At 32.5% G+C, this 22,526-nt stretch overlaps 3 protein-coding genes across 8 annotated transcripts; 1 reads left to right on the plus strand and 2 right to left on the minus strand.

The window, feature by feature from the left end:
* Window positions 1-2,798: 2,798 nt before the first annotated feature.
* LOC107891318 (xylan glycosyltransferase MUCI21) lies at window positions 2,799-5,226 on the minus strand. Of its 2 annotated transcripts, none has more exons than XM_016816070.2 (3): window positions 4,702-5,226; window positions 4,543-4,620; window positions 2,799-4,386 (listed from the first exon to the last, which is right to left on the minus strand). In XM_016816070.2, the coding sequence occupies exons 1-3, from the start codon at window positions 4,886-4,888 to the stop codon at window positions 3,050-3,052; spliced, it is 1,602 nt and encodes a 533-aa protein (XP_016671559.1). In that variant the 5' UTR covers window positions 4,889-5,226; the 3' UTR covers window positions 2,799-3,049. The 2 variants fall into 2 exon arrangements, with proteins under 2 accessions (XP_016671559.1, XP_016671560.1); XM_016816071.2 differs by having other exon boundaries at window positions 2,799-4,338; window positions 4,702-5,223.
* Window positions 5,227-8,297: 3,071 nt separating this feature from the next.
* Window positions 8,298-10,740, minus strand: LOC107891317 (tRNA-uridine aminocarboxypropyltransferase 2). Of its 3 annotated transcripts, none has more exons than XR_001682179.2 (3): window positions 9,803-10,688; window positions 8,896-8,960; window positions 8,298-8,768 (listed from the first exon to the last, which is right to left on the minus strand). XR_001682179.2 is itself a non-coding variant. In XM_016816069.2 (2 exons), the coding sequence occupies exons 1-2, from the start codon at window positions 10,548-10,550 to the stop codon at window positions 8,956-8,958; spliced, it is 753 nt and encodes a 250-aa protein (XP_016671558.1). In that variant the 5' UTR covers window positions 10,551-10,740; the 3' UTR covers window positions 8,298-8,955. The 3 variants fall into 3 exon arrangements, 1 of the variants encoding a protein (XP_016671558.1); XR_001682178.2 differs by having other exon boundaries at window positions 8,836-8,960; window positions 9,803-10,684; XM_016816069.2 differs by having other exon boundaries at window positions 8,298-8,960; window positions 9,803-10,740.
* An 8,386-nt stretch (window positions 10,741-19,126) lies between these two features.
* On the plus strand, window positions 19,127-22,520 carry LOC107891316 (protein N-terminal glutamine amidohydrolase). 3 transcript variants are annotated; one of them, XM_016816068.2, is made up of 6 exons: window positions 19,127-19,261; window positions 19,343-19,448; window positions 20,045-20,122; window positions 20,255-20,382; window positions 21,214-21,338; window positions 22,131-22,520. In XM_016816068.2, exons 1-6 carry the CDS (start codon window positions 19,188-19,190, stop codon window positions 22,286-22,288), a joined length of 669 nt encoding a protein of 222 aa, XP_016671557.1. In that variant the 5' UTR covers window positions 19,127-19,187; the 3' UTR covers window positions 22,289-22,520. The 3 variants fall into 3 exon arrangements, with proteins under 3 accessions (XP_016671557.1, XP_040956624.1, XP_040956625.1); XM_041100690.1 differs by having other exon boundaries at window positions 19,165-19,261; window positions 21,268-21,338; XM_041100691.1 differs by having other exon boundaries at window positions 19,165-19,261; window positions 21,271-21,338.
* Window positions 22,521-22,526: the final 6 nt, after the last annotated feature.

Below are 22,526 nucleotides of genomic sequence, written 5' to 3' on the forward strand. Positions count from 1 at the left end.
TTGTTTTTCTTTTTTCAGATCTCAAATCTGAGATTTCCATGGTTTCAAAGTTTATATATAAAAAATTTCATGCCATTTTCATATTTTTCATACCATTTGCACATGAACATTGTTGTTGTTGTTATGTTATCAAATTGATACATATTACTTAAATTTTTGTTTTTAATATTATTATACAAAACATCATTTCAAATCATAATTGTTTATTAATTTAATTAATTAATTAATTAATAATCAAATTTCTTTCTCTAGATCAATTATGAAAAAAATTTCTTGTTAGTATTGTACTTGTTTTATAGAAAACAATTTTTGGAAAATAATTTTAGGAAAATTTATTAAATAATGGAAAATATTTTATACAGAATCATTCAAACATAAAAAAATATCATTTTTTTCAAAAAATTAATATATTTTCTAAAAATCAATTTTCGTAAAAATTTTTACACCAAACAAATAAACCCTTAGACTCAATTTATTTAACGAGTTAATTAAAGATAAATTTAATTAAACATATAAAGTAAATAGAATAAATATAGGCTTAAGGATAAAAAAAATGCCCTTAATAAATTGAAAAAAAACACAATTAAACCCTTAAGAAAAAAAAATTATCTTATAATGACTCCAAAAAAATCAACTAAGCTATCCCAATAATGGAAACCATCAATTGATCGATAACGGCACTCATTAGTAAAAAATTGAAAAATTAAGTGTATTGACGCAGCAAATTTTAAAAATATTTAAAAATAAAAAAGTTATCATTTATAAAAATATTAATAATGAATTTCCTTATATATACTTTATACTTTTGTTTTTATTTGCTTTTATCTTTCTCTCACCTCTCTCTACAATGGCACCCTATTCATTTTGATTTCTGTCATGATTTTTGTTCAATTTTTTACAAGCTTTCGTAAAACACAAAAACACTGAACCAAAATTTTCTTTTTACTTTTACATATTTTTATAAATTATATATATTTTTTTATAATTTTGCACTAACTAAAATGGATCTCCATTTGTCTTGTTTCATCTGAATCTGGACAATCAATTGTTCAGATTCATTCTAGATATGTATTTTTATTAAAAAAAGTGTTTTTATTTTTATTTTTTGAATATTTTACATATTTAAATTCTAGATATCCAATTTTTTCACTCAAAAATTTCTCATTCACAAAAATTTCTCATTCAACAATTATTTGATACTTCAATATTAAAGAAGAAACAAATTTGACGTTAGATATTCAAACCCTAATTACATATTTAAATTAAACAACATAACCAAAAACTCTAAAAGTTAACATAAAACTTAATATATCGAAATTGTTACATGAGATAATGTTGGTAACTTCATTAAAAAGTGTCAAGAATGAACAAACTTCCTCAACCCTCTCCTAGTTTTCTCAATTGGCAAGTTTTTGTAACTTGCACCCCTTTGAGCGAACCATGGAAAGTCTAAATTAATAGAATATGTAAATCAAAATATTTCCTTAGAACAAATGAATTAGTTTGAAGAATGTCTCTATTTTACGAGTTAAAAGCTTTGATTAGGAAGTTTGAGGATCAAATTAATAGGATTTATAAATGTGAAGTGTTAAGTTTATTGAATTATTTAGAATTAAGAACAAAATGATAGAATATATAAGTATTGAGGACTAAATGTATTATTATCAATTTAACGGTCGGTAACCAAAACAGGAACAAATTCAAATGTTAATGCCTAAATTTAAAAAATAATAATGTTGGATGACCAAAACATTAAAATAGGTATAGTTAAGTGACCATTTATATAATTTAAAAAAATCAGGATATTTCCTTAAAAAACATGTATTAGATTAAAGAAAATTTAATTGCTTTTGCACCAAAGCCACCAATTATTGTAGTAAATTATTGAAGTCTAAAATCTAGTTTAAATCTCCTTTATCCTAAACTTGAGTGTCTTTCTTTTTACATTTCTCAAGAACCTTTACTTTCGCTACATTTCCATTACCTCATACTTCACTTGCCTTTCTCTTTTCATTTCCCCAAAACCTTGTTCCCACTTCCCAAATGGCGCAACAACAGAATATGTTGTTTACTTAAAAAAATGTTGCTATATTTAATATTTAATTCATTAATTGATTTTAAAAATATTTATATTTATTGTTCACAATATTGATGTATTTAGATGTTTTTATTGAATACAATAAATAATTTTTAAATGAGTACAAGATTATGCATTGTGTGGTATTTAGCTTAAATAATATATTGAAATATGCATATTTTAATTATGGCATGTTTGACAATTGGTTGATAGTGGATTGATGATTGTACTTACTGGTTTGATCAATTGTTTATTTATAAGTGTTTAGTAAAACTTAATTGATAGCTGAAAGTTGATATGCGTAAAATGACAAATAAGTTTATTGTTAGGTATTTATTTGTTTATAATAATTTAGTTTTTATTGGGTGAAATTATTGAAATAAAATATTATTACTAAAGAATTAAAATATTTGAAGGATGCCAAAAAGATGGGTTATTATGGTTTAGTTTAGCTAGCATGAACATGGGAGATAATTGTGGGCACTTAAAATTCTCATATTACTTTAAAATTTAGAATAACATAAATTTCCTTTTAAGAAGGAATTTCCAAATTAATTTTAGAGCTTGGCCCCATAATTCCCGGTCGTTTTGATGCAACAATTTTCAAAAAGATAAAATGACACAGAGACCATAGTTGAAGTAGGGCCAGTTGAGTTTCCCTTCCCCAATGTCATTTGACAACTAATTTGGCTTTACCTTTACTAACCCTCCACTCCTCATCTTCTTTTCTTTTTTGAGAAGCAAAATTTCACACAAAAGAGGAGGAAAATATTCTCCATGTTACACCCAACGGATGCCATGTGCCATGGGGAAGACCCAAATACAGGATATGAAATGCAACACTAGCAATCCTTAACGAAATAAACATGCCAATTTAAGTTTAATTTTCTACAGCAAAGGTTTACAGAATATGACGTTATCCTTGCCAGTCTATTATTGATGATCAATTATGTTCCATGATTAAAATTACTGTCACTCGAGAGAAGATTGCGGATGGATTCCAGTAATACAGTAATAAGCACGTGCCAACCGCTTCCCAAATCTTCTGAGCTCTAATCTCACAGTTTGATCCTCAAGATAGATCTTCTTTGTGTATTCCCATCCCTTTTTGGTAAAACTCGAAGGGTTTCTCAAAACAGGATCATCTTTATCATATTCATCAAACAACGAGCTCTCTCTACCCTTGATTTTATACCCAATATACTTCAAACCCAGCTTCCTTGCAGGCTCCCCATAGTACGTCTCGGCTGCCCATTCCGTTCCTAGGGGAATAACTTGAATCAAAACAGAGCCTGGTTTCATGAACAGAAAATGAGTCATGGCTGCACCATGGACGCCAATCATGACATCACTTGAATTAAGTGATCGATAAATCTTTGCTAACTCTGTCGTTCGTTCAGGTCTCAGGACTTGAACTTGAAACCCCATTTCCTCGGATGTTTTCACCAAACTGTTCTCATTCATTATAGCTCTAGAACCATTTCGAGACAAGATCACCAACTTTGGTTTCCTTGCTTGATAATCAAATACAGATCCTGATGTTGGGCTTGTGGACATTTTCTTATCTACTGTTTCTTGTTCCTCTTCCTGAATCAAACCTCTAATTCTAGGCCAGTATGCTCTATCCAGAAGGTTTCGAAAATCAACAATACTCTCATTGCTTCTCATCAATGAAGAGTCCACAGTGAGCTCATCATGTATCTTTAGACCGATGATTGCCTCAGTAAAGCAGTGCGTCCTGTTGTCTCCGATAAAGTCTATTACGGGATGATCTGAGAGATGCGAAATGATGTCACCATACTTGATCACCCACCAATTACGATAATCAAGAATAAAAAACACAACCTTCTTGTTGAAATGCTGTGAAGTGATGTACAAAGGCATAATCCCATCGTTGAACTCATGGTAAAGGTTGCCGGTATAGCCTCCGGTCGAGAAGATAACTGCGGGAACATTATGAATCAAATCACAAGGATGGTGAACACCCAAATTTGCTCTCTTTGAGATAAGGTCCAATTCATCAATGGTATCCATTATACTTGGTTCCCATTTTCGGGTATACGGTTTGATCCTTTCATGTTGAAGTTCATCATGTTCCTCTTGTTCTCCATCATCAATCATACTCGAAACATAACTAATGAATCCATTGTTGCTTTTTGATGAATAAAGAAATACTGAAGAGGAGGGAGAGTGTGTTCTTACGTCACCCTTCATAAAACATATATCTGAACGAAAATGGCTTCTGTCACAGCAGATTCTACCTGTATTTCGCCCAAATGAGAAAAGTTTCAAAATAACACTTGCGGATTCTGAGAAAAGGATATCATTGCTTTAAAAATGGATCATTTAATAATCAAGAGATTAAAGAAAAATAAATCAATTAAAGGCAACCAGATTCGACTGTTTGATTAAAATCCAAGAAGATGCAAAAATCAAGCTCAAAAAATGAAAGAAACACTACTAACCATTAGGTATGGAGGAACAGAGTGGAGCATTTACATCAATATTACCAACGAAGCCTTCATTTTGAACACCGAAGGAGCCTGCAAAAACCATGGAAGTGAAATAAAAAAACGCAGAAACAAAGTAAAAATAAGCAAAACCCAGTAAAGAGAAGAGCTTACAGAGATGAGACAAAGAAGAAGAAGCGCTAAACAAGCGAGGAGCCAATATGAAGGTGCAAGAGAGAAGAGAAAGAAAGAGAACGGATAAAAGATTAGGCCTTCTTCTCCTGTAATAAAGAAAAAGAAGTGTCCCGGCCTCTTCATCTCCACCCTTTTTCAACAGATTATAACGATGATGATGCACCATTTCTCCCAATATTTCTTCGTTTCTCTTAGAAAAGCGTACTTTATGCTTTTGTGCAATCAGCTTTTCTGTGCTGGGCTTAACCTTGTAGCGTGTAGTGATACTCAACCCAAAAACAGAACGAGAGATATAGGGAAAAAAGGAGCTTGCTTGGTATAATGAGTGCGGTTGGCTAGTTCAGAACAAAACCCCGTTTCAAGAAAGATTTAGGAAGAGAGAGGCACACATGTGTATCTCTGCGCTTCTGCTTTGGGGAATAGATATATATTCTCTAGAAAATGGCCGAAAAGGAACGGAAGCTGTAGTGTGTAAGAAGAACAGAATCATGGGAGTAAGAGAAATATTTGGATGATGTGTTCAGTCACATTTACAAGGCATGCAAGCTTTGTTGACTTTGAATGCGTAATTGCTTAGCCATGTGGCAGTAGAAGAAGAACAGGGTACGGTCGTTTCATACTTTCATCTTTTGACTTGATAATATAAAGGTTAAACTACAAAAATTATCATTAGCAATAGTGTAACTACAAAAATTACTACATAATCCATTTATTATATTATTTTCACTTAATCAAGAGTGTAACGTTAAGTTGATGTCATCGTTAGCAATATATATTTTTTTAATTTTTTAAAACACTAAATATAAAATCTTTTCTTTTTCTTTTCTTCTCCATTTTCTTCCATTCGAAACCCTAGTTGTCATTGCTAACTCTACCATCTCCGACGTTGAACCGCCATTCAGAAACATCTAAACAAAAGCCTATAGTCCCTTTTATGACTTTCACTCTACTCACCATCACTCATCACCATCTCAAGACCTCACAGATCACTGACCTCCCATATCAGCCACCACTCATCATTGTCACACGCACCTACACCAACTATTAGAAGCCTAAACCTATACCGATAAACCCCCACAACTCACTATATATATATAAGAACCCATCTTTCCTTAGCTTGTCAATTTTTCGAAGATTTGAAGCTCCAATCAAGGATCCTAACGGTAGAAGCATTGGTCTTGGTGGAGAGAAGTTTTTTTCGGAGTCTCTGTCTGATCTAATGACCAATAGCGGCGGTCAAGGTTGAGAAAGGTTCGAAGTTAGTTTTATTTTCATACTTTTTCGGTTGGCTTCTTGGAAATCAAAACTGATAGAAGGAGAAGGGAAAATAGCAATGATTTGGTGAGTTCTGATCAGAAATTGGAGGTTGATGGTTTTTTACAGTGGTAAAGTCAGAGAGGCTAAGACTAGGGCTAAGGGAGAAGAAAGAGAAAAAATGAAAGGGAGAAAAAAATAGAACATGAAAAGAAAAAAAAAAACTGTTACAGTACATTAGCTTGTGGTTACACCCTTAACGAGAGTTAGGGTGGATTTGGATGGACGAGTGAGTGCGGTGCGGTACGTTTAGCTTACTTTTTGTCTCACGCTACAATATTATTACAGTATCTAATCTCACCGCCACCGCTATTTTTACACTAACCGAGGATAAACGCACCGCCCATTCAAACTCACCCTTAATGGTTGAGTGTAGATAACATAATAAAACACTAGCTTTGTGCAACACGAATTGGAGAATTTGTATGAGGCTAGAGAGTGCTCTAAAGACCTATTTAGAAAGTGTCCCTATCATGATTTCCCAAATTTGTTACAAATACAAATGTTTTATAATAGATTAGCTAACAACTTAGGGTGAGTTTGGATAGATGATTGGGTGCGGTGTATTTAGTTTACTTTTTATCTCACGCTACAGTATCTAATCTCACTACCACCGCTGTTTTTATACTAACCGCAGGTAAACGCACTGCCCATCCAAATTCACCCTTAGATTTTAACCTCCCATATTCGACCTGGTCGTCATGTTCAAGTTACGAGATGTTATATTCATTATCGAAGTAACTCTAATCACACCTTCAATCGATTCAACATTTTATAAATTCATCACATCATTATAACATATCATATATTTTTAAACAAGGTTTATATGAGCTTATAAAAGCTCTTTCATAACCCGAAATCATTTAAAGATTAAAATATAAAGTTTCCAAATTTTACCTAGTTGGCGTCTAGATCATGAAGGTCTTATGTCGCAACATTAATGGCAAAGGCTTGACATTGCGACTTTAATGTTGTAGTGTAACAACTTCAATAACAGTAAATTCACGTTGCGACATTGGAAGGTTAATATCGTGATATCAATAGAAATGTGTCGCGACTCTAAGGATAGACTCCCTTAAATATTTATTCACTTGATTCAACCCATCCAACTTTACACAACAATGATGAATGAATCCAATATACAACTCAAACCAACATAGGAAGTTGATCATTTACACATTTAAGTTGAGACATGCGATTCCAGGTGAGTACCGCACTTTTCCAAGGATGGAAGCCCAATTTTAGGAGTCATGGATAACGAAAATGATAAAATTGGAAACTTCATTGCTGTCAATTCTTACGTAGCTTTTTGAGGATGGGTTTGTTTTAGGATTAAATATTAATTTAGCCCTTAAATTTGTTATTTTCTCTGGTACTTATATTATTTTTTTCTAAATTAGTACCTAAATTTTATTTCGTCGAGAGTTTTGATATTTTTTTTGTAACTATATACATGGACAATGATGACATCATAATTTAATTTTTTTAAAAAATTTAAAAAATCTAAATTTATAATAATATTTAAATAAAAATAGATTTTTTAAAATTAAAAAAATTGCATTAAATAATATTAAATGAAACAAAATATTATTTTTATATTAACTTTTAATTACAAAAATTAAATTAAATTAAAAATAAAACAAAAATATGTTTTCCATAGCTATTAGTCAATTACTTTGTTAGGTTACTAGCCTTATTAATTTTCTAATATTGATTGTCAAGGAAAGCAAGCATATAAAGCATCAACGATCATCGTCCCTGTTTGATGTTATTGTGATTTCTAGCTCCTTAAGTGCTTGAGGTGGTGACGGCCATGGAATACAAATGGATTCTTCTCTAGTGATTTGTAGTGAGATTTACGAGAGTACCAAGGAAGAAGAAGACATGTTTGATGCGAGATTTTCAAGTTGAGGTTTGAATGGGGCATGTGAGTTCAGGGGTTTTATGGTTCTATAAATGGGTTTGGTTTTGTGTTGGGGTTGTCCAATGGAAATAAGGATAAGGAGTTTTAGAATCAAGAGGAGTCATTGAAGAAAAACTAAATAAATTTCGAAAAAGTTGAAGAAATTTTCATGAAGAAAAATGGGGTTCTGTTGAGGTTGTAAAATGAGAGGTCATGCGAATCAATCCGCCGTCTTCAACACGTTTCCGATGGCAATTATGGTCCCCAATTTACTTAACCAAACCTCTCTACATTCCTCACTGCCGATGGGATTTTTTTTCCTTTTTTAAAACATGAAAGCTTTGCTCAATCTCAAATGTCAACAACAACAATTTGAATGCTGATTAGTTCTTGTCAAAGTGGGGGAAAATACAACATAAAAACAAATCATTTCAAAAGTTTCATTTTAATTCCTCTCATTTTTCAACTCTATCAACCAATGAATGAAAATATTTACTTCTTTAAAATTTTCAATCCTTCCTACCTAGCAAACCTAATAAGACAATTTTCTATCCCTAATACAGAGAAAAGGTTGAAACAAGTTTAGAAAAGTCAAGAACCCTATCAAGTACAAATAAATAGCAAACCAAAGCTTTGTTATTATTCTTTGCTTATTTGAGGGTTTCTTCTTGGTTGGGAGAATGGAAAACATAGCAACTATAGTCTATAGAGCTATTCGAACACAACGCAGACACCCACAACCGTTTCCTCAGAGATATGTAATAAAAGCTGCTCATTCAATGCGATATTGTCGCATGCCATGTTGGTTCCCCAACCCCCATTATTGTCACTGTCAGTTGAAGGTTTTCAATAAATATTCATGAGACCAAAATACCAGTAGTGCCAACAAACCGTACCTTGATACGACCTCAAGAGCAAGTTGTAGGCCAAAACAAGTTGAAGTCTGATCTACTAACCTAATGACTCCAAAAAGTCTCATTCATCAGTGTAAGCATTCATTTTGCCTTCAGAAAACCTTAGCCTGGTAATCAAAATATTCACTAAGTTAATAACAGGAATATATTCCAAGACATTGTCCAAAACAACATATTGCTATCAAAGTTCAGAAGCATAGAAGAGTTTTGCCCCCATTTGCAGGGACTTTCTAGTCTTCATAGATGGTAACATATCAGCAGATTGGGAAATGAATGCTAGTTATCCATTCTAGTGAAATATTAACATACAATACCTACATACCAGTGACATTAAATTCACGTTTCTTTTATTTCTTATATGAGCAATAGCAAGAGCAAGTTTCAGTATAAATCAAAGTTGGTCATTAATCCAGTTAGAACTTACAAGATTTGAGCAAGCATTAAGGATGTCTTCCAAAAATTTATATCTATAAGCATGTTGCTATCCCTGGACATAGTATTTAATGAGCAGTTGCCTCCTAGTACAAGAACTTACGCACTAGTGTAAACATACATTGTTAGTGAATTAACAACATAAAAATACAAGTTACCATCATCTCAACAAAAATTAAAATGAATAATCAACTGGCTAGTATAAGTAGAGTTTATCATCATTCAATATCAGCCACAATGAACTAGCTATGAGCTATCCAAAGCGAGCTTCATTGGATAATACAAGCAAGATCCCTAAGAAATTAATAAATTTTGACTACATTAATACATCCCTTTTTATCCCCAGATGTCGCTAAAAAATCTAAGCAAAAGAATCATATTTTGATTAAAAAACAGAAAATATGTTAAATATAATAAAAACTCCAACATAAATAAAAATAAACAAAATTAGAAGTAGCAAACTCAAAAGTCTGAATCAAAATTCAAAGAAATTTAATAAGAAAAGAAATCAACTGACCAAGCTGATCATTGTCCTCTTCTTTATGCTTGCTCTTCTTCAGCATCTTGGGCCTAGGTTTCAGAGGCTTCAAAAACCCAGCTTGCAATCTCACCATCTCCCTCAAGACCCCAATCAAAACTCCTTGAACCTCATCTCCATTAGGCTCAATGACTCCCAAGCACCTAGCAACAGCTTCCAGAGTACTAACACATCCACCAAAGGGCTCTTTCCTTAAAACCAATTCATTATCATATATACTCCCACCCGTCACATTCTCATCCACTCCGTCCAAACAAACCCTTAAAGCGAGACCCTTCAAAACCCCTTCACTGGCACTCACCATCTCCTTGGCATGTTTCCACGTGGCATCGAAAACAATTAAGAGGAGAGGAGTAGTTTCGTAATTGAGGAGGTTAGAGGATTTGAGTTGGGATAGAGTGACGGCGGGTGCGGTAGGGGAAGGAGGGAAGAGGTAGATGGCGGGTGGGGATTGGTTAGGGAGGTGGTGAGGGAGGAGGCGGCGGGAAGAGACGGTGATGGCATTGAGGAGGGTTTTGGAGATGAGTGGGGTTGTGTTGAGCTTGTGCCGGGACTCGTGCGGGTGGCGGATGATGAGGATTTTGGTTTTGGTTGGGAGTGGGGTGGCGGGGAGGGCGTAGCAGAGGCAGACTGGAAGTGGCCGGTCACAATGAGAGCAAATTTGGCGGCGTTGCGGCGGTGACGATGGTGGAGATTTGGAGGCGGTGGGGTGTTCAGGTTCTTCCATGAGCGGGCCGTGGAGTTGCTGAATTCGCCTGTCCTGAAAAGTATAGTATGTTTCTGTTAGGGAGCCGGCTGAGGCTCAATCGTAGGAGCAGCCTAATGGAAAGGCCGTTTACACTGAATGCTTGGACTGGGTTTTGTTAGCCCATATGGGTTGAATCTTTGATACAAATTTTATTAATTCGGCTCCACCCATTCTTCAATTCCTATTAAATATTATTTAAAGGTATACTCGTTTTGTGAATTTTACTTTTATTTTTTATGCTATTTTTTATCCTTAATTTTTAAAATTTAATTAAATTGCTTGCTTTTAGATAGAAAAATAAACTAAATTGTTAAAATATTTAACAATATTGACATGGCCACTAACATGACAGTCCACGTATATTTCATACAAATTAATAAAAATATTTTAAAAATAAACAAATTTTAAAATTTTCATAAAAATTTTTAGAAAATTTATCTACGTTAGCAATGAAGTATATGTAAAATGCTACGTGAGTTGTCATGTCAATGTCATTAAAATTTTAACAGTTCAATTAGTTTTTTCATCAACAAACAAGCATTTTGACTAAATTTTAAAGGTTGTTGACCCCCCCAAAAAATAAGGGCCAAAATGACAAAATGAGTACACATTAAGGACTAAATTTATCTTTATGCTTTATTTAAACTATGAAATGAGTCAAGTAAATATTAACTTAGTTTTTATTATTATAGTTCCAATAGTTTGGAGGTTATAAGTTCGAATAAACTTAAGGTCATGAGTTTAGGTTGGCTATCACCCACCTTTTTCTCCCACCCACCCACCCACCCTCTCTTTCTTTCTTCTCCTTATTCAATTCATGTGTCTTTTCTCTTTTTAGTTTGTATATTTATTTTGTGGGTATTTTTATGGTCTTCACAAGTTGTGATGGACAAATGACGATGTCTGTCATCGCTAAAGTTCCACCAGCCACCAACAGTTTCTTTTGAAAAATTGGTGGATAGAGCATTTTCTGAATAATAAATGCTTTCATGAGTCGGTTTGGACTTGTGTTGTCTTAAATTATATATATAATTTGTTTGTTTTTATTATTTAATAAGTCTTCAATTTTAGAAGTTTTTTTGCGTGCTCTTGTAGTACATTTTTTTAGTATTGCTTATACAAGTGATTTTAGGGGTGATTTTGTACAGTTCTCTCCAATTTGGTGGATGTTGGTTCTTTTGTCGATTTTTGGCCGTCGCTTTGGACCATCCAATGTTGATTTCCTTATAGTATTAAGTACTTGTAATCACTTCAGATATGTCATGCTTGAGTTGTGACAGAGCCAATCGTCAACGTGCCATAATGTTTTATTGATGATGAGACTGAGCCTTTGTCGTGTTGATAGAGCTTGCCTTTCACAGCCTACAACAGGTGTTTGTTATTTCCCCTCTGAATTGTATGGTCTCATTCATAGAATGAATTAATGAATTTCCCTTTAAAAAAAAAAGATCAATGATTTAATTTTTATACTTTAAATTGACCGAAATTTGTTTAGATTTTGAAAATCATAAAATTTAATTATTATATTTCGTTCAATTCTAAATAATTAGGTAATATGATCTCCTAATTTAGCTTCACATCGAATTCATCATTTAATTCACTTAAATTAATACCCAAAGTGACCAAATTAACTCTAGATCAATCTAATCATTAAACGAGAAAACAACTATTACTTATATGAATAATTTTGTAAACAATTTATCCTTGTTCAATCATTTATTGTTCTTTACAATTGTTCGTATTAAATGTAACTTTTTAAGAGTTACGTTGAGCTACTGGAGGGATTGATTGAACATATATAGTTAGGTTTAGAATAACATGTACTACTCATCTATAAATTAAATTGTTATTTAGTCATGAAGTCAATCCACCAAAATTGTCATGATTGAAGTCCCTATTATATACCATAACGAAAGCTACTTATTGAAAGCTTTAGTCCAATGACCTCATCATATGTGGATATCCATGATCATTTTAGGTTAGATTTACTCACTTGATTCAATCCATTTTATCTCATGATAACAATTGGATCTTCCGCAATGAAAATGGTCATTACTTGTGCTAGTAATGGTAAAATCATTTGTCCAAAGCAAATACCATTGACTATGTTCCATTTCCATCATTCATAAAATGTCAATAAGAGGATACCATTTACTCTTTTATAGAGCTATGATTCCACTATTGTAAGTGAAATCATATCATGCATAAGTTACATACCTAACATGCCAATTTTTCGCTCACTACCATAGGTTTTCAATATATCAAAGCACATGAGTCAACATAGATGGTTATTCACTTCCATAAACATCACTAGTGAATAAATCCATAAACTTATCTAGGATAAACTTAACTTGTGTCTTGTCCAATGTATTGTTAGTCTAGACAATCACATTTATGTCTTTATTTTTTAGAGTCAATCTAGCTTTGATAGCTAATACAACCTATCTTTCCAATTAGACTTATAGATGACATAATAGTCTTTTATTATTTGGATCATTTGCTCAAATTTGATTCTTGCAGACTATGAACAGCCTGTTAATATAGACACATGTAATCTAAATTGTCTTCTCGCATTGTAATTCAAGCATATAATGTAACTTAATATTAATTAAATTTTAGATAATTAATGAGACGATATTTACTTGTACATTTTTTATGTGCAAAAACCAAAGACAATTCTAATATAGAGATAATGATTGACATTTGTTTATTTCCATGACTAGTTAATTTGACCATATAAGTATTTATCAAATACGAAGAAATTACTATATTAAGTGCACAAAAAAAAAACCTAACACTATAGTACAAAGAATCATTGTCCTCGAGGATTAAATCATTTTGATCTTCATAATCTTTTAAGTTATGAACGAATGATCCAACAAATATTGTTACACCATAAGTTGTAAACCTTGTTCCAATAAGAGTAACTCCACGTGCACTATCCCATTGGATGGTAACCAATTTGTTCTCCCTAAATGTTCCAACAATTAATGTGTGATTAACTTTATCCTTCTTACTTGATCTTGAAGGTCGACCATTTGATATCTCTTCAATTTTTTTTTGTCTTGATCACATCACTAGGCGGTTCCATAGTAGGGTTAGTAATTTCCCCTATATCAAGTTCAACGTTACTTGTTATTTCAAGTGGATGAAACTTTGATATTTTAACCATCAAAGTTGAGGGTTGCAATGCATGGCTAGTGATTTGTACATCTAATAGCAACCATTAGTAGTCTTCATCTTCAAAAAGAATAGCCATAATAATGTGTTTCAATAATGAGTGAAATAATAGAACATTATTGCTAGACTAGACAACAAAAAATGAAAACTTAAGGAGATGGGTGCACAATTAAACCAAACTCAAAATTCTTTCCATAATTGAAAGATAAACACTCAAAACCAAAGAACTAAGACCCGACCCAATGTTTTCATTGAAACGTTAAAACCAAGAAACCTTTGCGAACAATCACAACTTGTAGCCTCTCTTTCTATGACTTGATCCATATTCAATTCAACCTTCTAATTTTCAAAGGACATGCCTTTAGTTGTCAAAAAATTGTTCTACCTCTACAACCAAAACAAACTCACATTTCCAACCATTTCTTGAAATCCATACCAACCCATAATATTTGTATAATGCGCATATTGTCTTCTATCATTGAAGTCCAAAAAGTGACTATTTTATTAATTCAAACAATTTGCACAAGACCATTACATTTTTCCATTATCGCAAGCATAAACTCGTAGGGTTATAAACTTTAACAAGTTCATTCACATATATCTCCATTATTGAATAATCATTTTCAAATTTAGCTTTAACATAAACAAATAAAATCCAATAGAGATTCCTTCATATGCAACCTAAGAAACATATTTGACAACACAAGATTACACATATGTTGAAGAATTTATACCCGATTGCTTAACTAATGTCTCATTTTTGTTTGGTGAGATGAAATCAACGATGGGTTTGGTTGATGAAGGCAACCCATCATAACTTGATAATGATGGTTTTGATTCCATATAAAGTTGGGTATTCGTGTTGAATGCATCACTAACCCTTATATTACAAACTATCTCATCCATTCTCACAAGTATTTGATTGAGCACCAAAGTTGCTTTTGTGTGAAAGTTCTCAAGATCATTTCGTATATTGCATCATTACCACTTTAAAAAAATTGTCGACCTTTTACTCCAAACACGCAATTAGCTGATTAGCTATATCCTTTGATAACATCATCTCACAATCAACCATAGCCAAAATTAGATGGCTTTGATTGTAGCACCCCTAACCCTTATCCGTCACCGAAATAGGATTACAGAGCATTACCGGACTTTTTAGAACAATTACGAACATTTCATATAAATTAATACACATATTAGAAACCAATCATAAATCATTCATATTGTCCCTTATATGAGCCATTGAAGCCCAAAATACGCATTAGAAATAAACGGGACTAAACTAGAAACTCAGAAAATTTTTCACAAAATTTTAAAAATCTCCTTAGGTGTAGGGGACACATGCTCGTGTGACCAGGCCGTGTGAGCCACATGGTCAAGAGACACACCCATGTCTTAGGCCATATAGGCATTCGATGTGAGGCACACGGCCGTGTCCCATTTCGTGGCCATGCCTGTGTAACTCTCTGACTTGGGTCGCACGGCCAAGCCACACGCCCGTGTGCTAGGCCGTGTGTAAAAACTTTGGTATTTTGTTTCTAAATTTTAAAATGCAGGGGACAAACAACCAGACCACACGCCCATGTGCTAGGCCATGTGTCACACACGGATGAGACACACGCCCGTGTCTCTGCCCATTTGGATAAAAATAGGCCATTTTAAGGCCACTTTTCTCACCCATTCTTGATTTCAACCTACACATGTCAGATTTCATACTCATAGGCCATAACAATGCCTTCAAAATAACCAATTCCTAGCTCTAATATTGTCATATTATCACATATATCCTAGCATTCTAATTAACCACCTTAGTCAATTCACTTATATACCTATAAGTTTTCCATCACCTAACTACTCCAAACACATATACCAAACATAATTAAACCATACATATATATGTTGGTTGAGAATATAAACAAAATGTAATTCTTAACATTTACACAACCAAATCCAACCCTATACATGCCATATAAACCATAACATATATTGCAAAAACTATTGGAACAAGTTGGATAGTGTGGCTTGATGTGTTAATTCTATCTTCCGACCTTACATTAATCTACAAGGACATTAAATAACACAAGTAAGCTTAAGGAAGCTTAGTAAGTTCGATAGGTTAAACATAAATCTTACCAAACTTAGTATAACAAATCAAATAGTAAATTACCCATGCACTTTCCCTGTCAATCACAACTTAAATCGATGAACACATTTCTTTCCATCAATATAAATAATAAACGATAAATATTTCAATTTCAATCACATGAATCATTTACCAAATCTTACCGAATCGGAGAACGACTTACGGATATGAGTATATCATTTTTGGAATCTCGAAGGCTAAATAGAATTACATAAGTGCTAAATAGAAACCCATAAGGGTTAAACAGAAGCTCGTGAGAGCTAAACGGAAAATAAACACTAAAGTTTGCAAAAAATGCTGAACCTCGGTTTACTAGGGTAATTTGCCGTCAATTCATCCTTTGCATTTACCGTTAATTCATCCTTTGCCACAGAACGATTGTACTCAATCCCGCGTTCCACTCGTTTTGAACATTCAATTCAATTTCATCATTTAACAATAATTTTATTTTCAACAATAGATATAAATAAATACATAATACCATTCATCGATTTAATAAATAAACATTAAATTTTAACCATACGAACTTACCTGAATTTAATTGTAAGATTTGTAGTAGTTAAAGGACTATTCTACCAATTTACCCTTTTCATGATTATCTACGAGCTCTTGATTTGAAGTAAAAATATGAAAACCAGCTTTTTGGGGACCTCCTATGGCATTTTTGGCTGAGAATTATGAAGAAATTGCTAGAAACTCTTTTAATTGTTTATTTAATTGTTTAATTTTTACAAAATTTCCCATTTAGCCATTGTTTCACCTAATTTCATGATTTTTCTCTGCTTATGCCGCCTCAGCCATCCCATGCGTGTCTAATTGCCTTTTTAGTCCTCCCTTGTTTACCATTTAGGCTATTTAATTACTATTTCTTTTAATTAGCAAGTTTTGCACCCGTTTCAATTGAGTCCTTTTTGTTTAATTAACTATCAAAACGTTAAAATTTTCTAATGAAACTTTAATACTACCTTGACAACACTCTGTAAATATTTATAAAAATACTTACGGTTTGATTTATAAAATCAAGGTCTTGATATCTCGTTTTCAAAACCAATTAACCTAATAAAACCTTATGACACACAAATTACTAATTCAAAAATTTTTCTGAAATCACATTTGACTCGTGAATACTAAATAATAAAATTTACGAACTCACTTGTCGAATTTGGTGGTCTCGAACCACTATTTTCGACATTACTGAAAATCGGCTGTTACATTGATAAAAATTGTTATGAACCAATATGTTTGAAATAGAATTTATAGATAAAAAAAAAGGAGGAAGAAAAGGAAAGAAGAGAAAACAATAACAAGAAGATTCAAGGGAGAAGAGAAAGAAGAAGAAAGAAGGGTATTTCATTTCACAAAACTCAATATCCTAAACGTAACACATTAGAGAAATGGTAGGGTGAGCTATTGAGCTTCACTAAAAAATATTAAAATAGCTTTTTTTATCAAAATATCTAAGGATTTATCAATATATATATTAATTGAAGCTCATGGTAAAAGTGTCGGACAATCTTATTATCCTTTTGTATTGGTATTGGCTAATTTACATTATTATCCAATATTATCCTTAATAAAATGTGCATTTACAATCTAACCCGGACAACCCACAAAAGGTTTAATTACGAGAGGATTTGATCTGAATTATATTGAATGATTCTTTCTTGGGTTATCGCAGCTTGCTTGCTTTTAATCATTTCTAATTAGAGACAAATTATTTTAATTTATGATTTGTTTTATATTTTGGTTAATAACAAAAACTGAGAATGTGAGCATCTAATGGAATGGAAGAGAGCTTTGGTTTGAAATTAATAGATTTTATTTTTTTAATGAAAATTTAAAATTAATAAATGCTCGTCTTCAACTTCATATTGTTGATCTAATGGAGTGACATTTAGAACGGACTCCACATCTGTTAACTCAATAAATAGTTGAACTGGTTCAACGTTAACGTTCCTAGTCGAGCAATAAAGTGCAATCATTGTCTTCATGTCTTCATCATTTACAAGTTCTATCTTGGTAATTTTGATAGGATTTGATGAAATTGAAAATTTGTAGAATAGTCAGGACATCCCCCTCCCACAACATCGAGCTATTTTGCATTAATCTTTTGTTTCATATCGACTTTTACATTCTTATTAAACCTATTCCTAATTGCTGACGAGATTCAAATATAAAACCAACTGCTGTTTGTAAAATTATTCCTTTAAAATAAACATATATGAAAAAATTGGTTATTCATCTCCAATAAAATATTTGTAAAATAAATTTTAAAAAATAGGTTTTATTTTAAAAAATTAGTAGCTCCTATTAAAAAAATTAATTACATACAAATAATTACAACTTAACATTATAAACTCAAACTTGATTTTTAAAATTTAAAACACAGATCTTTGTTCTTCTTTTTCTCTGTTTTCTCCCTTCTTACTAAACACAAATTTTTTCTTTTTCTTTTTTCTATTGAATAAATACTAAAAACTTCAACAAAAACCAAAGCATTCAAGGGATACAGTTTTTTTAAGTCTCTTGACTGTTGTTTTTTTGGACAAAAAATACCATATGGTATCATAAGATTAGTCCACGTCTTAGGTGATGTTAAATTTTAACACTGATAGGTAGGGGTGTTCAAATGATTAACCGAACCGAACTAGTATTAATCGAATTAGTTAAAATTTTTAATCCTTTAACCGTTAACTGAACCTAAATTTTTTCTAAAAAATTAACCGAATCGAAATATTTCAGTTAATTCGGTCGATTAACTGAATTAACCAAAATTTATATGTTTTGTTTTTTTTTTATTAAAACAAGTATAAAACATATAAAAAATGATAATGTTCATTTGACCGAATTATCCGAATTAATAATAGTCTAATACATATAATATATAATATATAATATTATTTATTAAGTTTGGTTAATTCAGTTGATTACCTGATTTTAAACCGAATTAACCATTAACTAAAATTTCAAAAAACTTTTAACATACCTCCGACCAAATTAAATTGGTTAATCAGTCAGTTAACTGATCAAAATTGATTTGATCGATTAATTCGGTTTTAACTTAAATTTAAACACCCCTACTGGTAGGAAGATAACATATTAGCAACGAATTAAAATTCAAATATCAAAATTAACATTTTAGAAGAAAAAATATCATATTAAAAGATTTGATAAAGTAGAAGGGTCAAATATGATATTTTCCCTTGGTATAGGCATAGCGAAAGAAGGCCAACTTTTGACTTCCTTTTATTAAATAAATACTGAAAATTTTGTAGCTTAGGAGAGTCAGAATGACGACTTCGGAATTGCGGTTGCAGCCAAACAACTTGGACGCTTCTCTCTTCAATCATACTCCCTTTTACTGGTTTTTATATCTTGCTTTCATTACCAACTCTTTTATTATTATTTGATTTATCCCTGAAATATCAATTGGGTGTGTTTCCAGCGAGGAGAACGTCTATTTTCTTTGCAAGAAACTTTGTTCATCCGAGATAGCAGATGCTCAAGGATCTGATCTTTTCGTCGTTTTCATTTCCAATGACAATAAACAGGCACGTATATTTTTCCATTTCTTTTTTGGGTTTTCCCTTTTCTTAGCTTTTTCGTCCTTTGGAACTCATAATCCAATTCGGATATTGGGTTTTTCTTTTTCCTTTACAAAAAACTTGAATTTTGCAGTATTGCAAGTTAAAAGTTCCAAGTCCTTTGCTTTTCTGAAGAATGATGGAGAATCCATCTTTTATACTCTAGTGACTAGTGAACTACCTGTAATGTGTATTCCTGTAAATAGTGCATTTTTGTGAATTGGGATTTTCCTTTCTTTTTTGGAAAGCTCGAAATTTTACATTATAACATGTTAAAATATTTTTCTTTCCTTTGAAATAATGGGATTCTACTTAGGTAGTGTGTGGTTATTGAACTACCTGTGAAGTGTATTATGTAAACAATGCATTTTGTGTTTGAGCTTTGCCAATGAATAATTGTTTGTTTCATTTGCGAATTGGGACATATGTATATAGGAGATGGGAATGATGAAGTGCTGCTTTTTTGTTATAACTCTAATTCTATCTTGATTGACTCTTAAGAATTTTCTTGTTTACTGTTTTGGTGGAATGTTGTTCTGATATTTGCTACAAAAACTTTGTAGATTCCACTGTGGCATCAAAAAGCTAGCCATAGAGCAGATGGTGTAATTCTCTGGGATTACCATGTAATTTGTGTTCAGGTGAGAGCTGAATCTTATGTGATGTGATTTAATCTAGTAAATATTGTTTTCTTTCACCCAAGCTCTAGGATCATTTCATGAGTTCACTTATTGTAATTCATGGTTGCTTGGTCTTCTATTTGCCTTCTTTAGAGGAAGAAAGATGGTGGTACTCATTTAGTATGGGACTTGGATTCAAGTCTTCCATTTCCTTGTCCTTTAGCTACCTATGTGTCAGAAACTATCCGGCCATCATTTCAGCTCTTTTCGGAGTTTCAGAGGTGAGGTAAATTTTAGTTTCTTGCTGCTAATGTTTGTAGAGAATACCCTTTGTTGTTCAGTACTGGTTTTTGACTGAGCAGTATTTACTAATTGTTTGGGTTGGAGTAGAACAGCTATCGAGTTACCTGTAATTCTTTTCGTCTTTTCCCTTCTCACCTAGAAATAATATGATGATGAAACTGTGAAATCTGTTTCTTTTATTGTAAAGCTTCCTTTGACTGATTGTTATCTTAAAATATTTGATGTTACTGTGCTAGGACAGAGTGCTAAGAAAGAATTTGAAGCAACATATTTTGTAGGACATATGCAATTTTAGGAAGCTCTTTAGTATTATTTATTATAGTGTATAATATCCTTAGACAAATGGCATCTGCTGAAGGAGGTTGTCAATCATCCCCAACCGTTTGTAGGTCAAAATTCAGATGTAACATTAATTTTAAGAATGTCAATGTCTCTAATTTTACCTTTGTGCCTCTAGTTATTTTTCATTTTCATTATCTTTACTGTTGTATTGTAATGTCATGTGTGTTTCCAGCAATTAGAAACTCTTCTAGTTGTAAGAAACAAGCAAGTCCTTGATAGTCCCATCCAATCTCAACCTGTAATGGAAACATTACCAGTTGTATAGCATCTTGCATGGAGCCATAGAAGCATTCTGGTGAAGCATTAATTTTTTCATATTTCTTGCAAATGCATAATGTTGGAACGTTTACAATGTCATTGGAGATCCAGTTTGTCAATTCTAAAGTTAAACAAGCATGAATTCGTGTAGCTCTTGAGAAACTTCCTTTTTCTATTACCCTCTTCATATATATATATAATATTATCAGGTTTTTCCGGGTAGTGCATGCTCCTTTATTTCTTCGTCATTTTGCATCTGATAGAAGACACATGAAAGATTCTGAAGGGAACTTTACTGCTCAACCTCCTCCATATGAACCCATAGTTGCTGAAGGTACATGCTATCAACTATAAACCAAAAGTATTAGTATCAGTTACTCATCTGCTTCATTTCCAGTGGGTTAATGCTGTAGAATTTTAAGATTCAGAACTTTCGCATAATATCTACCTGTCTTAGAGCTTGTAGAAGATTAATATGTCTGAGAGTAATCAGTTTTGTCACCCAAGCTGAATCTTGAAGAGTTTGTTGAGGCATTGCATCTGCTGTACTTTTCTTCGTTTTTTGCCCTTAGGCTTCTTGTTTATCTGCATTTTTTTCTCTTGTTGTTCTGGTATTTGTGAATCCCTTTTCTTTGTTATTGACTGCTAGTTGAGCAATGGAAAGACTGTTTAAACTCTCAACTTCTTTTAGTGAACCAGAAGAAATTCTTAGGGAATGGAAAGTAAATTAAATATGTAAACTGAGAATACCTCTTGAGGATTTAGAGGTTTGAAGACATCAGATCTAGAATCTTCTGTGAGCACAAAGTGCATTGAGAGCTACAAAACTTCTGCTAGACAAGGTTCTTTGGTTCATACCAAAATCAAACCACAGAAAGATTATTGTACGAAAATATATAATTTGTTTAGTGACTCTACATTGTTGACTGCATGTTCTCTACTGTCCTTTCTCATGCATAGTTACTAGTGTTGTTTGACACTGCACTGTTGATTGTTGCTCAAGTTTTTGATGTAGGGTTAATACCCCTCATTAAGGTATCGGATGAATATGATTATTTGAAGCAATTTGTGTTAGGATTTTGCTTTAGATTTTATTTAACTCTTTCTTGTAAATATGCGTATCTAGATGGATCTGTGCACAACTTAAACGAGTACATGGAGATCCGTGCTGCTGATGTACTAACAGATCTACCACCGGAACTGACAAGTGCAGTTTTTGGTCAGAAGCACGGAGTTGTAATTGGTGAAGCACATCTTGAGGAATTATTTTCTCAAATTCCTTGATATGGTGGGTACTTTTAACTAAAATCTTAGAACTTGCATGTTTGATGCATGGTCTTGAGCACTTAAAACTGCTACTGTACAAATATGTTTCCAATACTGTTATATATGTCGTGTGCCACAAACCTGCAAAAATGAAGGAAAACAACATACTTACAGCAATATTGTTGATGTGTGTGTGTATATATATATATTATCTTTGATTGTAATAAAATTCTTTGTTTGCCATTGTTAATGGTTG

Source organism: Gossypium hirsutum, chromosome D09, assembly GCF_007990345.1.
Source record: "Gossypium hirsutum isolate 1008001.06 chromosome D09, Gossypium_hirsutum_v2.1, whole genome shotgun sequence".
NCBI lineage: Eukaryota > Viridiplantae > Streptophyta > Magnoliopsida > Malvales > Malvaceae > Gossypium > Gossypium hirsutum.